Below are 15691 nucleotides of genomic sequence, written 5' to 3' on the forward strand. Positions count from 1 at the left end.
GTATGGTAGAGGAGGAGTATGGTAGAGGAGGAGTATGGTAGAGGAGGAGTATGGTAGAGGAGGAGTATGGTAGAGGAGGAGTATGGTAGAGGAGGAGTATAGTAGAGGAGCAGTATAGTAGAAGGCCTACAGTATCTAGTCTGCTCCTCTCTGAAATGAGCAGGTATTTCCTCTGGCACAACACTTATCTCTGCTGTGTGGCACTGTCAGTGGTTCACGGGCACTGCTGCCAGGGTAGGGCATCCAGCGGGTCACTGCCCATGTTTCTGACTGACAGACGAAACACAAGAGGTCCTTTCTTCCCTTCTCTATCGCTTCCCTTTATTCTCTGCTCTCTCACACAAAGATACTCTCACAGACCCCCTGTAACCCCCTCATGGAATACTGGACCAGTCCTAGTTAACAGATCAGCTTGTTCGTGTGACTGCAAATAGAGTGACTATTTGCAGAATGACAGCTTTGCTCCCAGATGTCTTTGGAGGGGTCTGGTATATCAGGGGGGTAGTTGATGTTTGGACCTTTGGGTTCTCGTAGATTCCTACTTCACTCATAGGCAGGGAATATATTATCATACTGTAGACCCAGGCCCAATAGAGTCTGCTGATCAAAGCTCTCGCTAAGAAGGGGTAGGTCAGAGGGTAGGTCAGAGAAGTAAAAACACAAATCAGTTTTAAATCAGCATCTTTACATCAACATCAGCTGATAAGGCTATTGACCTAGACTTCGTGGGTTTTAGTTTAGGTTTAAAGGCTGTGTTTTGGTTGAATATTGTGGAATTTATCATCAGTGTTTAGATGCCTGGCTTCAATCGCCTAATATACTGGTGATGACATCATTATGGAATCATTCCAGTCACTCCTCTAGTTTCTATAGAACTCACTAGTAACATTAGTAGTGGTAGAGTACATAACAGAATATTATGAATAACATACATCCATGATTCATCCTCTAGTGTTTCTATACAACTCATAGTGTACGTGCAAAATGGCACCCTATTCCCTATGTGGTGAACTACTTTTGACAAGGGCCTATATAGGGAATATGGAGCCATTTGGGGCACAGCCATACAGTAGTAAAAGAACTAGAGTGGGCTACATGACATACAGCATCACTAACCTCCAACTGCCTGTCCGTCCGTCCCTCTGGCCTGTAGTCACAGTGTCTCCCTACGTGTGTTCATCAGGGAACAACTCCAACTGTAATGCCCTGACCCATGGAGATATGGTCAGCCTGGACGAGGGACGCTTCCCCGCCCTGGAACTCAACAACCGACGGCTGTCCGTCAAGAACTCCTTCTGCCGTAAGAACGGTGTCTATACCAGGTCAGTAACCAGCCATGGCCACACCAAGAACATGTCTCTAGCCATGGCCACACCAAGAACATGTCTCTAGCTATGGCCACACCAAGAACATGTCTCTAGCTATGGCCACACCAAGAACATGTCTGTAGCCATGGCCACACCAAGAACATGCCTCTAGCTATGGCCACACCAAGAACATGTCTGTAGCCATGGCCACACCAAGAACATGTCTGTAGCCATGGCCACACCAAGAACATGCCTCTAGCTATGGCCACACCAAGAACATGTCTGTAGCCATGGCCACACCAAGAACAGGATCATGTTGTCATCCAGAGACAAATGTATGTATTTTCCAAGCTATAGCACACTATTTGTTACATACAGCATGTTTTTAAAGGATCAAATAGTTTGGTCTGCTTCGTATTTTCATTTTTGCCATGGAAAAAAATATTGCGATACTGGTATCGTCCCAGCCCTACTTGGCATGTAAACAAATGTCTTTGCATTACCTTGAGTTGACACTTTTACTCATTGCACCTTTAAATTGACTGGTTTGAATATGTTTTTGACAATACTGTATAGTTACAATGCTAAGTATTATGGTACTGCGTTTATCATTATTGAGAAAACACTATGGCTGTGTCTGAAATGTGGCTTGCCTACTGCTTACTAAAACTACATACTGTGTACTAATCGTACTACATACTATTTAGAATGTCCTGTTTAGTAAAAACGTGTGCAGTAAGCAGCAAATATCAACATAATCAACATAATCCATACTGTTCCCCGCTATTCATTTGTTTTTGTAGAGTGCGTCCCTTATTCTAAATATCAGCTGTTGTCAGATGCAGTGGGTGTGAAAAGACCATTCTCCTCCTCAAAAGTGTGCAGGGAATTCTATAAATGAAAGCCAAAATAAGTATTACATTCTGGCATTTAAAGCAAACTCAATTTCCAAAATTTCACGTATTATAAAATGTTCTATTTTTGCATACCCAAAAATCCCAAAATATAGAAAGCCAGTATGGGTATTTGGACATCGCCTATGACTTGAATCATGCATGGAGATGTCCAACTAAGGCTGATGGATGGAACAGACTTTTTGCTGTGATGGAATGTATACTCTCCTATTAACCCTATACTTCCACTGTAAAACACAAAGAGAATGGCTGCTTTCTTATGATGCAGTATATTCCAGGCATGGGTTCAAATACTTTTCAAACACTTTAAGCTTTTGCTTTAACTGGCTTGCACTCAAAAAAAAGGCTGGATTAAATTCAACCCAGTGCTGGGTAAATAGTGGACAGAACAAACGTTGGGTTATTTTAACCCAGCCAGATTGGTTATTGAGCTGTGATCCACCGGGTTAGAGTAGAAGACCGGAGGCATGACTTATTAAGGGCGTGGCTTTCAGCTATTTCATTTTGGCCACCCGTGAGAGTAAATGTCATTCCGGTTCATCTGTTGTGTTGTATTGTCAGCACATGTTAAGATGACGCCCCATGGAATGGAAGAAAAGATGGCGCGACACAAAGGGTGTGAGGTTCAAACTGTGAAATACAAACCAAGTAATTTCTCTTATGAGTCAAGTACAGGACAGATAATTGCTTGTTAAGCTCCTAAAAACCGTGAGCAGGCGATGGATGGTGAACTGGAAAAGATCACTCTCCTGACAGAAGTGAAGAGTAAGAACCTGCGCTGACAGGTGAGGTGAAGGCTTCCAGGCCTCACCCTGATGATCAGGAAAATGCCCGAGATGACTCTGGCCCAGAGGCAGTACGATTCATGGAGAAAGTGGATCCATGCCTTTTGGCTGATCCGTTTGTGGTGTTAGGCTGGGTTCTGTCAATATGGTCAAAGTCTAGATTTTTTGGGAGGGAGAGAGCGCTACACGTTTCATGACTCGGGACAAAAGCTGTATCCTGCTTTGCTCTTTGGAGTGCAGCTGAAAGGAGTGATAACTGGGGTGGTGTTGAGATGGATCTACTGAAGTTGAGGATCCCCGGTGTCTGTGATACATGCCATTTGGTGCAATGCAGACCTAGTGGCGAGCTTGAGACTGAGGAGACCCTTTCTGTTCTGAGTTTTGATGCAGAATGCTTGCCGGATAAGTCATGCTAGGGTATTTAAATTATCCCGTGACAGCTTTTGTTCCAAACTAGGGCTGACCCCATTTAGTCGACTGGTCGAATGCTTGGTCGAGATTTTTTTAGTCGAGCAATGGCAAAGCAATTATGGCACACGAGACACCTGTGTGATTCACCCCTGTCTGAGTGGACTAATCCATTGTGGAGGCAAAGGGGATGGCACACCAGTTTCACCAGTAGTACATTTACCCTAAATTCCCATTAGGCTACGCTGGGCTACCACTAAGCTACGCTGCCGCCCCCAGTTTATTTAATTCCATTTATTAGTTTTAAATGTATTGTCTTTTGTTTGGACCGCACATGTCAGTCTTGAGTGAGGACACACACTTGATTGCGCATAGAACTAGTCCTAGGCTACCATCACTGTGGAGCTTCTCAAAGTAATTTCTTCTTTGCCTCAAACGGTAAGTAAACAAAGTCTGTTTTTACGTCCATTGAGAATGACAATAGTTCCTCAATTCCAAATAGCCTATTTGCTCAATCTTTCCATCTCTCTCCCTTTCAATAACCACTCAGCATGACAGGGGATAAAAATGTCATACTCTGGTCGGGTGGAAACATTATTAAATAGGCCTACATGATTATTTCTTATCCCTTGTGCAAATAGCCTATAGCTCTGGCTGTCCGGAGCTCACTGGCACAGGAAACTCTGAGGGCTCAGAATATTTTATACAATGTTTAAAGTTTTCTACCATGAGCTTGGGCTGACTAAGCTAATAGTTGATACAATGTTTTAAATTCCTTGCAGATAGGCAATGCATAGCCAGTGTGATTCATAGGATACACTATATATACAAAGGTATGTGGACACCCCTTCAAAATAGTGGATTAGACACCCGTTGCTAACAGGTGTATAAAATCAAGCACACAGCCGTGCAATCTCCATATTCAAACATTAGCAGTAGAATGGCCAAGTCAGTTTGTCAAATTTCTGCCTGCTCTAGCTGCCCCGGTCAATTGTAAGTGCTGTTATTGTGAAGTGGAAACCCCTAGGAGCAACAACCACCGAGTGCTGAAGCACGTAGTGAGTAAAATACGTCTGTCCTCGGTTGCAAAACTCACTACCAAGTTTCAAACTGCCAGTGGAAGCAACGTCAGCACCAGAACTGTTCATCGGGAGCTTCTTGAAATGGGTTTCCATGGACGAGCAGCCGCACAAGCCTAAGATCACAATGTGAAATGCCAAGCGTCGGCTAGAGTGGTGTAAAGCTCGCCACCATTGGACTCTAGAACAGTGGAAACTTCTCTGGAGTGATGAATCACACTTCACCAATTAGCAGTCCGACAGACAAATCTGTATTTGGCAATGCCAGGACAACAGTACCTGCCTGAATGCATATTGTCAACTGTAAAGTTTGGTGGAGGAGGAATAATGGTCTGGAGCTGTTTTTCATGGTTTGGGCTAGGTCTGTTTGTTCCAGTGAAGGGAAATATTAACGCTACAGCATACAATTACATTTTAGACAATTCTGTGCTACATTAACCACAGGATTTTACTGTTTGGCTCTGTGTACTACCACACAATAAGTTAGGACTAACCACAGCATTGCGACATATTGGGAGTTCCTGCTCTACTGCTCACTGGATTTAGCTCTGTGTGGAGTGTGTAAGTGTGTGTGTACTTGTGCCAGCGGCATGGCATGGCATTAAGTTAGTGGAGATAGCATTAAGGTGTGGGACTGACTGACTGACTGCGTGAGTGTCCCAAATGGCAAATAAATCGATATTGCACTACTTTTGACCAGAGTTTTATGGACTGTGGTCAAAATATGTGCACTAAATAGGGAGCCATTTGGGACTGACTGGCTGATCAAGCTCACAAGTACCAGCTGGAAAGCCAAGTGCCCTCTGTCTGATGCTGTGATGCTGTGCCCAGGGGAATTAGTCATGTCTTTCATACCCCAGAAGGTAGGTAGGTGTGTGTGTGTGTGTGTGTGTTTGTTTGTTTGTTTGTTTGCCCTTGGGGATGGATCAAAGGTGCATTGGACTTTGAAGAGTAGCCAGGGGGTGAGATTATGTGTGAGAGGAGGAATGCTAAGATGCACCTCAGATATCTTTGAACTGCCGAGGTGCTGAATGCTGATTGGTTAAAACTCAATCCAGCCGGTATCTATTCCACAAATTCCACAAAATATACAAAGAAATGTCAATTGAATAAAGGTACAACGAAACGAAGGGTTGCTAGTTTGCAGCCATTCCAGCTTCAGTTTGAAGTGATTGTGTTAGCTGTGTTGTTGGCTAGCTCCTCTGAATAACTGTGTTAACTTATTGGATGGTTGAACATCCTCAGTATTTCCTAGAGAGAGAGAGACGATGAAAACAGATGTTGTTTTATTTGAGCCAGTGTGTTTACATCTTCAGTGATAACCAGTGGTGGAAAAAGTACCCAATTGTCATACTTGAGAAAAAGTAAAGATACTTTAATAGAAAATGACTCACCCAGTAAAATACTACTTGAGTAAAAGTCTAAAAGTATTTGGTTTTAAATATACTTAAGTATCAAAAGTAGATGTAATTGTCACACTCTGACCATTATTTGCATTGTTTTTTTCTATGTTTTGTTTGGTCAGGGTGTAATATGAGTGGGCATTCTATGTTGCATGTCTAGTTAGTCTGTTTCTATGTGTTTCGGCCTGATATGATTCTCAATCAGTGGCAGGTGTTTGTTGTTGCCTCTGATTGGGAACCATATTTAGGTAGCCTGTTTTGTATTGTGGTTGGTCGGTTATTGTTTATGTGATGTATGTTTGCACTCAGTTTTGATAGCGGTCACGGTCGTCTTGTTATTTTGTTTGTTCATTTAGTATACTTCGTGTTTTTTCGTCTATCATTAAAAGGATGTATTCACACCATGCTGCGCTTTGGTCCGATCCTTACTCCTCCTCAGACGAAGAGGAGGAAAACCGTGACAGTAATTGCTAAAATATACTTAAGTATCAAAAGTAGAAGTTTACATCTTTTGAAATTCCTTATAAAGCAAAACAGGCGGCACCATTGTCTTGTTTTTTAAATGTACGAATAGCCAGGGGCATGCTCCAACACTCAGACATCATTTACAAATGAAGCATGTGTTTAGTGAGTCCGCCAGATCAGAGGCAGTAGGGATGACCTGTCAATGGGTGGGTAACTGGTGGCATGGAAGTCAAAAGCAGTAGAGCAGAACTTGGTAAATGGCCGCAGCCGTTTAACGCACATAAATCCCGGCTTACAGAAATCACAAAAAACACATGGGCACAAAACCCATCTCGCACCAGTTACAAAAGGCACACTTACTTACAATGAACAATTCCCAACAAGGACATGGGGGAAACAGAGGGAACATATACAACATGTAATTAGGGAATTGAAACCAGGTGAGTGTGACAATCAGACAAAACAAATGGAACATGAAAAATGGATCTGCGATGGCTAGAAGACCGGTGACGTTGACCGCCGAACACCGCCCGAACAAAGAGAGAAACCGACTTTGGCAGAAGTCGTGACATGACCAGGGATGTTCTCTTGATAAGTGTGTGAATTAGACAATTTTCCTGTTCTGCTAACCATTCAAAATGTAACGAGTACTTTTAGGTGTAAGGGAAAATGTATGGAGAAAAATAGTACATAATTTTATTTGGGAAGTAAAAGTGAAATTTTCCAAAATATAAATAGTACTACAGATTCCCCCAAAAATCTACTTAAGTCGTACTTTAAAGTATTTTTTACTTAATTAATTACTTTACACCACTGGTGATAACCCACTGGGAAAAAACTGGTTGAATCAATGTTTCCACATAATTTCAACCAAAAAATGTATTGTGATGGCATTGAATCACATAACTTGCAACCTACATTTATTGACGTGGTGAAATGTTTTGTTGATTTCACAGTGAATTCACGTTAGTTGACAACTTAACCAAAATGTAAATCAAAACTAGACATTGAAGTTACGTCTGTGCCCAGTGGAAAGTGGCCTTTGGCCAAGAACGATTAAGGAAGGAATGAGGGTATGAGTTAAAGGAGCTTGTGGCACTCCTGAAGTTCACAAAGCTGTGGAACGCAACTGCACTCATTGTTAATGAGTCCCACAGGCCCGAGGAGGGGAGCAGAGGAGGAGGTGAGGGTGGATTACACCCCTTCTGCATTCACTACACACCAACCAACCTACTGCCCCTAGCCTGGATTTCGGGGCTGTGATAAGGGTGCTACTACCCCCTCTCTATGCCGGAGAATTGTTAAATAATTCACACCTCACTCACTCAAAAGTGAATGAGCATCAGAGTTAGTGAGGGAGAAAGGGAGAGGGAGAGAGAAGGGGATGATGGGAGAGGTGGGCCTGTTGAGTGGAGCTTCCTCTGAATTTTTAAACAGGCAGTTTATCATAATCTCTCACAGGGCCAACAATAACATTTTCTTCACATTCACTCCTTAACCCTTTGTCTGCCCATAGAGGGGCCATCCCAGCCACGACTAGTCCCTTCTCACAGAAGACACAATGGTGGAACCAGTCCAATGTGTCTCTGAAACTTGCTGTGAAGTCTGCTGTGTGAGATTAGCCCAGGACCACTAGAGGTTGGGTAGGTTGTTTGTTCTTTTCCATATTATGTCTATTTATAATAAGCTACCCAGGAAAGTGCTGAAATAACCCATATTAATATATGTAGCCTTAGAAATAAGGTTAATGAAATCAGTAACTTGCTAACATCAGATGACATTCATCTATTAGCCATTTCTGTAACACACTCAGATAATTCATTTCATAATACAGCAGTAGCAATATAACATATATAAAAGAGACATAAATGCTTATGGGGAGATGTTGCTGTATATATTCAGAGCCATATTCCTGTAATGCATAGAGAAGATCTTATGTTGAGTGTTATTGAAGTGTTGTGGTTGCAGGTTCACTTGGCACATCTAAAGCCTTTTCTATTGAGGTGTTGCTATATGCCACTATGTGCTTACAGTCAGTATCTAATATGTGTGAAATGCTTGATACTGTATGTGATGTAAACAGAAAGGTCTACTTTCTTGGGGACCTGAATATTGACTGGTTTTCATCAAGCTGTCCGCTCAAGAGGAAGCTTCTCACTGTAACTAGTGCCTGCATTCTGGTTCAGGTGATTAACGCTACAGGACAAGATCATCCACATGTATCTATCACACTTTCACTAATACTGTAGAACTTTGTTCTTAAGCTGTATCCATACCCATTGGATGCAGTGATCTCAATATAGTGGCTATATCCAGAAAAGCCAAAATAGTGTATGAGAGATCATACAAAATATTTTGCTGTGACTCTTATGTAGATGATGTTAAAAATAGTTGTTGGTCTGATGTGATTAAGAAGGAGCATCCAGAATCTGCACTTGATGGATTTAAGAAATTGCATCTTCTAATTATTGATAAACAAGCACCTGTTAAGAAACTGACTGTCAGAACTGTTAAGGCTCCATGGATTGATGAGGAATTGAAAACTGTATGGTTGAATGCGATGGGGGAAAAGGTGTGGCTAATAAGTCTGGCTTCACATCAGACTGGCTGACTTACTGCAAATTGAGAAATAATGTGACTAAACTCAACAAAAAGAAGAAGACACTGTATTATGAAGCCAAGATCAATTACAGAAAGAATGATGGAAATTATTTGCAGAAAGAAAATATAAACTCTACCTTTCATCGAATCAGATGGCTTATTCATCACATAACAATTTGATGTTGACAATTATTTGAATGACTAATTAATTGGCAAAGTGGGAAAACTTAGGCAGGAAATGCCAACAACGAACAGTGAGCAATCGTATTCATGCAATATTTTTCTTTCATTATTTGTTTTTTAATGCAAGTTAACATTTTGTAAAGTTACTGTGGGAGAGGTGGATTATGACAAACCTCCTGGCATTGACAATTTAGATGGAAAGCTACTGAGGATGGTAGCTGACTCGATAGCCACTCCTATCTGTCATATCTTTAATATGAACCTAGAGGAAAGTCTTTGTCCTCAGGCCTGGAGGGAAGCCAAGGTAATTCCACCACCCAAGAGTGGTAAAGTGGCATTTGCTGGTTCTAACAACAGACCTAAAAGCTTGCTGCCAGCTCTTAGCAAACTGTTGGAAAAAATGGTGTTTGACTAAATACAGAGCTCCTGAGTGGCACAGCGGTCTAAGGCACTGCATCTCAGTGCAAGAGGTGTCATTACAAACTTTGGTTTGATTCCAGGCAATATCACAAACGGCCGTGATTTGGAGTCCCATAGGGCGGCGCACAATTGGCCCAGCGGGGTAGGCTGTCATTGTAAATAATAATTGACTCTTAACTAACTATCCTAGTTAAATAAAAGTTTTAAAAAATGCTATTTCTCTGTAACCAAATTAACAGACTGTCAGCGTGCTTATAGAGAAGGGCACTCAACATGTACTGCACTGACACAAATTACTGATGATTGGTTGAAATAAATGGATAATAAGATGATTGTGGGAGCAGTACTGTTAGATTTCAATGCAGCCTTTGATATTATTGACCATAACCTGTTGTTGAAAAAACATATGTGTTATGGCTTTTAAACCTTAGATTGCCATATCATGGATTCGGAGCTATCTAACAGAACTCAAAGGGTTTTCTTTAATGGAAGCTTCTGTAATGTCAAACATGTAAAGTATGGTGTACCGCAGGGCAGCTCTCTAGGCCCTCTACTCTTTTCTATTTTTACCAATGACCTACCACTGGCATTAAACAAAGCATGTGTGTCCATGAATGCTGATGATTCAACCATAAACACATTAACCTCTCTAGGTGGTCCCACCTGGCCAACATCCGGTAAAATTGCAGTGCGCAAAATACAAAAACAGAAATACACATAACAAATTTAAAACATACAAGTGTTATACATCGGCTTAAAGATTAATTTATTGTTAATCCAACCGTTGTGTCAGATTTCAAAAGGCTTTACAGCGAAAGCCATGCGATTATCTGAGGACAGCGCCCAGCACACAAAACATTACAAACAGTTACCAGCCAATTAGAGGAGTAACAAAAGTCAGAATTAGCGATAAAATTAATCACTTACCTTTGATGATCTTCATATGGTTGCACTCACAAAACTCCCAGTTACCCAATAAATGTTTGTTTTGTTTGATAAAGTCCCTTTTTATCCCAAAACTTCCATTTTGTTGGCATGTAATTACATTCAGTAATGGCTCCTAGGCGGTCACAACAGGCAGACGAAAAATCCCAAAAGTATCAGTAAAGTTCGCAGAAAATGTCAAACGATGTTTATAATCAATCCGCAGGTTGTTTTTAGTCATAATAATCAATAAAATTTCAACTGGACAATAGCTTCGTCAATATAAAAGAAAAACAAGAACGGCGCGCTCTCAGTCGAGCGCAGTAAACAGCTCTGGGACACTGCAGGGTCCACTCATTCAAAGTGGTCTTACTCTCTAATTTTTCAGAATACAATCCTGAAACAATGTCTAAAGACTGTTGACATCTAGTGGAAGCCATAGGAAGTGAAATCTGAGTCCTACGTCTTTGGATACTGTAAAGGCAGTCAATGGAAAACTACAAACATAAAAAAATCCCACTTCCTGGATGGATTTTTCTTAGTTTTCGCCTGCCATATCAGTTCTGTTATACTCACAGACATTATTTTAACAGTTTTGGAAACTTTAGCGTGTTTTCTATTCAAATCTACCAATTATATGCATAGCTTAGCTTCTGGGCATGAGGAACAGGCAGTTTACTTTGGGCACGTCATTCATCTGAATTTCCCTGTCCCTGTCACTAAAAAATTAAAGGAAAATAATTATCTAAAATGCAAATAAACTATAATATCTCATTCGGAAAGTAGTATGTTCAATAGGAATTCAATTGTTTTTCAAAAAACATACATACATAACTGTAGCACTGATGAGTAAACAATTGTCCATTGGGATGGAGGCAGAGTAAAGACTGGTGGGGGAATGACCAGAGTGGGAGCAGCATGACCGTTTATCCTTTATTTAACTAGGCAAGTCAGTTAACTTCTTGCGTCGAGCCATCCCGGATCCGGGATCGTGAATACAGACTCAAGCTCATTACCATAACGCAACGTTAACTATTCATGAAAATCGCAAATGAAATGAAATTAATATGCTAGCTCTCAAGCTTAGCCTTTTGTTAACAACACTGTCATCTCAGATTTTCAAAATATGCTTCTCAACCATAGCAAAACAAGCATTTGTGTAACAGCTAGCGCAGCTAGCGTAGAATTTAGCGTTAGCATTAGCAGGCAACATTTTCACAAAAACCAGAAAATCATTCAAATAAAATCATTACCTTTGAAGAACTTCAGATGTTTTCAATGAGGAGACTCTCAGTTAGATAGCAAATGCTCAGTTTTTCCTGAAAGATTATTTGTTTAGGAGAAATTGCTCCGTTTGGTGCGTCACGTTTGGCTACCAAAAAAACCCGAAAATTCAGTCTTCAAAACGCCAAACTTTTTTCCAAATTAACTCCATAATATCGACTGAAACATGGTAAACGTTGTTTAGAATCAATCCTCAAGGTGTTTTTCACATATCTCTTCATGATATATCGTTCGTTGAAAGCCTCCTCTGTCCTCTCAATCACTGGATGACTGCATGCAGCTTGTAGATTACACACCAATTTAGACAAAGGACACCGGGCGGACCCCTGGTAAATGTAGTCTCTTATGGCCAATCTTCCAATGATATGCCTACAAATACGTCACAATGCTGCAGACACCTTGGAGAAACGATAGAAAGGGCAGGCTCATTCCCGGCGCATTCACAGCCATATAAGGAGACAATGGAAAACAGAGCTTCAAAAATTCTGCCCATTTCCTGGTTGAAGTTTCATCTTGGTTTCGCCTGTAGCATGAGTTCTGTGGCACTCACAGATAATATCTTTGCAGTTTTGGAAACCTTAGAGTGTTTTCTTTCCAAAACTGCCAATTATATGCATAGTCGAGCATCTTTTCGTGACAAAATATTGCGCTTAAAACGGGCATGTTTTTTTATCCATAAATTAAAAGAGCGCCCCCTATATCCAAGAAGTTAAGAACAAATTATTATTTTATAATGATGGCTTACCCCAGCCAAACCTTCCCGGACGATGCTGGGCCAATTGTGCACCGCCCTATGGGAATCCAGATCACAGCCGGTTGTGATACTGCCCGGGATCGAACCACGGTCTGTAGGGACGCCTCTAGCACTGAGATGTAGTGCCTTAGACCGTTGCATCACTTGGGAGCCCTAAAATTTAGGGGCCATGGGGAGCAAGTGAAATAATGACATACTAGGTGTATGTGCACTCAATTGAAATCGTGATTCGTCCAAATAATCAACAATGCAAAAACCTCCGCAGCGGTGGTATTGTTCCTCATAACCTTCATATCCCATTTTACTGTTTCGTGTTTCATAACCGAGACACAGTAGAGATAGAAGATGGCAATAATACGTTAACTTTCCATTGTGTGCGTTTCTCTCCTGCATCCAAGTTTAAGTGTATTAAATGTAGTCTTGTTATAAATTATTAACATTATTATTAGTAGTTGAATTACAGCTCTCTCCGTGATTTCCCTAAAGGTTTTTGTGGTTTAGTTCAAATTTATCAGCAACACGCTCATCATATGATAATCCCCCGCCCTCTTCTCCAAATGTCTTTCTCATGAAAGTTTCAAATGTTTACTTAAACGTTGGGATTTAGGAATGCACTCAACCTAAAATATAAATATTTGTGGAAAAAATAAAGTTGGTTTTCAGGCCCTTCAGTGACAGTGTGTCCAGAGAAAGACAGAGAGAGGAGAGAGATCGAGAGAGGCTCTCCCAACCAAACCAACCAAGGCCATTCAGCATAAACGGATGTCTGATTGTTTAACAGGCTTACAGGGACAGAGGGAGGAACATGTGGAGGAACTTATGCAGAATGCAAAACATTTTTTTCACCAAGTTCTAAGAAGAACCTTGATTGTTTTGAGAGAGCTATTCTGAGTGCACCACTTGTGGATGTTGTGAGGTCTCGCTCTTTTCCCTTCTCACTCATAACTTTCTCAATACCTGCCCTGACCCTGCCCACTACACGTGTTCACTCACTCCATACTCATAAATACCCTCTCTCACTCCATACTCATAAATATCCTCTCTCACTCCATACTCATAAATACCCTCTCTCACTCCATACTCATAAATACCCTCTCTCACTCCATACTCATAAATATCCTCTCTCACTCCATACTCATAAATACCCTCTCTCACTCCATACTTATAAATACCCTCTCTCACTCCATACTAATAAATGTTCTCTCTCACTCCTTGTAAACCTCCACACGTATCTCTGAATGGAGAGGTTTTGAAAGTGTCATCTACACTCCCTGAAACATGGCTGTTGGCTCTTGAATGGATCTCGTTATTTATATGTACAGTATGTTGATAACCTTTACAATAAAGTGAACATAACCAGAGCCTTCCTATCTGAGACTACATGGGGATTGAACATAACCTAATCTACACAACCTGAGCGTTCCTATCTGAGACTGCATGGGGATTAAACATAACCTAATCTACACAACCAGAGCCTTCCTATCTGAGACTGCATGGGATTGAACATAACCTAATCTACACAACCAGAGCCTTCCTATCTGAGACTGCATGGGGATTGAACATAACCTAATCTACACTACCTGAGCCTTCCTATCTGAGACTGCATGGGGATTGAACATAACCTAATCTACACTACCTGAGCCTTCCTATCTGAGACTGCATGGGATTTATGCCTATGCAGTGAGCTCCTCCACTCTACAAGGGTCGAATTTATGAGTCAGTCACAAGGCTAACTGTAATGGCATTCCACAGACAGCCCACATAGTGTTTCATCAGAAGAGATCATCTCAGGGAATACTGACAATAGACAGGCTGGGATCTCATGGCTGTTCCATGATCCTTATAACAACCCCCCTCCTCCCACTCCATACCCCACGGCCACCTCCCCACCACCACACAAACACACTAACAATATGTCTCCAACAAACAAAAGGGGTCAAATTAAAATAATAATAATAATAAATTAATTAATAAATACTAGAGGGCACCTTCTCTTCTATCCCTTTCTATACCACTATTGGTAAATGCGTGGAGACATTACATTTTGACTGATCAGTGTGTATCCTTCAGCTGTTTTCCTGCTTCCTTTCATCCAGTTTCTCTGCCATGTCACTCTGGTGTGTGAATGAGATTTCTCTGTGATTTTATACAAGTTGTTTATGTAGAGGGTCTTTCTGTTGAAGTGAGTGTACTGTAGCTAGAATTCCTTTATTATTTTAGCATATTAGTGTACCTCATTTCAATGCCAATGTTGTGCATTAGCCAGTGACTGACTGATAGGACTGCCAATGGCTCTGTCCTTGCCATAGCAATGTAATTAGAATGTTATATTATGTAATTATACACTAAGTGTACGAAACATTAAGAACACCTTCCAAATATTGAGCTGCACCCCCTTTGCCTTCAGAAGAGCCTCAATTCGTCGGGGCATGGACTCTACAAGGTGTCGAAAGTGTTCCACAGGGATGCCGGCCCAAGTTGACTCCAATGCTTCCCACAGTTGTGTCAAGTTGACTGGATGTCCTTTTGATGGTGGAACATTATTGAGACACACTGGAAACTGTTGAGCATGAAAAACCCAGAAGCACTTAAATCTTTTTCTTGTCCATTCACCCTTTTCATGGCACACATAATACATGTCTCAATTGTCTCAAGGCTTACAAATCCTTCTTTAACCTGTCTCCTGCCCTTCATCTACACTGATTGAAGTGGATTTCTCAAGTGACTTCAATAAGGGATCATAGCTTTCACCTGGATTCACCTGGTTAGTCTATGTCATGGAAAGAACAGGTGTTCTTAATGTTTTGTCCACTCAGTGTATATTTATCTCTCTATATTGTCCTGTCTCCTCAGGTCTCCTCCTCGGCCCAGCCCAGGCAGTCTCAACTACTCTGACGAGGATTTGAGCACCACCAAGTACAACGATCTGATCCCAGCTGAGAGCAGCAGCCTGACAGAGAAACCATCTGAGATATCAGACTCTAAGGTACCGACAGTATGTACTCCCCTTAACGTCTCCCTTCTCACTGGGAGTGTCTGTCAACATATTGGATCCCACTGCACCTCACCTTTACATTGATGCTATGCCCATAGATGATGATCTGTGGTCAGTTTTGTATTTCCCCTCTAGTGGTTAAGGTTAGGATTCGGAGGGACAGCTGAAA

At 41.3% G+C, this 15691-nt stretch overlaps 1 protein-coding gene across 1 annotated transcript in view; it reads left to right on the forward strand.

Annotated features, from left to right (window-relative positions):
- Positions 1 to 15691, forward strand: part of LOC112246397 (protein sidekick-2-like) — a 184490-nt gene that overhangs the window by 156366 nt on the left and 12433 nt on the right. Inside the window, exons 42-43 of the mRNA XM_042327072.1 lie at positions 1184 to 1322; positions 15381 to 15513. Coding sequence (XP_042183006.1) covers positions 1184 to 1322; positions 15381 to 15513 — 272 coding nt within the window. The remainder of the gene's footprint in view (positions 1 to 1183; positions 1323 to 15380; positions 15514 to 15691) is intronic.

This window comes from Oncorhynchus tshawytscha, linkage group LG01, assembly GCF_018296145.1.
Source record: "Oncorhynchus tshawytscha isolate Ot180627B linkage group LG01, Otsh_v2.0, whole genome shotgun sequence".
NCBI classification, from domain to species: domain Eukaryota; kingdom Metazoa; phylum Chordata; class Actinopteri; order Salmoniformes; family Salmonidae; genus Oncorhynchus; species Oncorhynchus tshawytscha.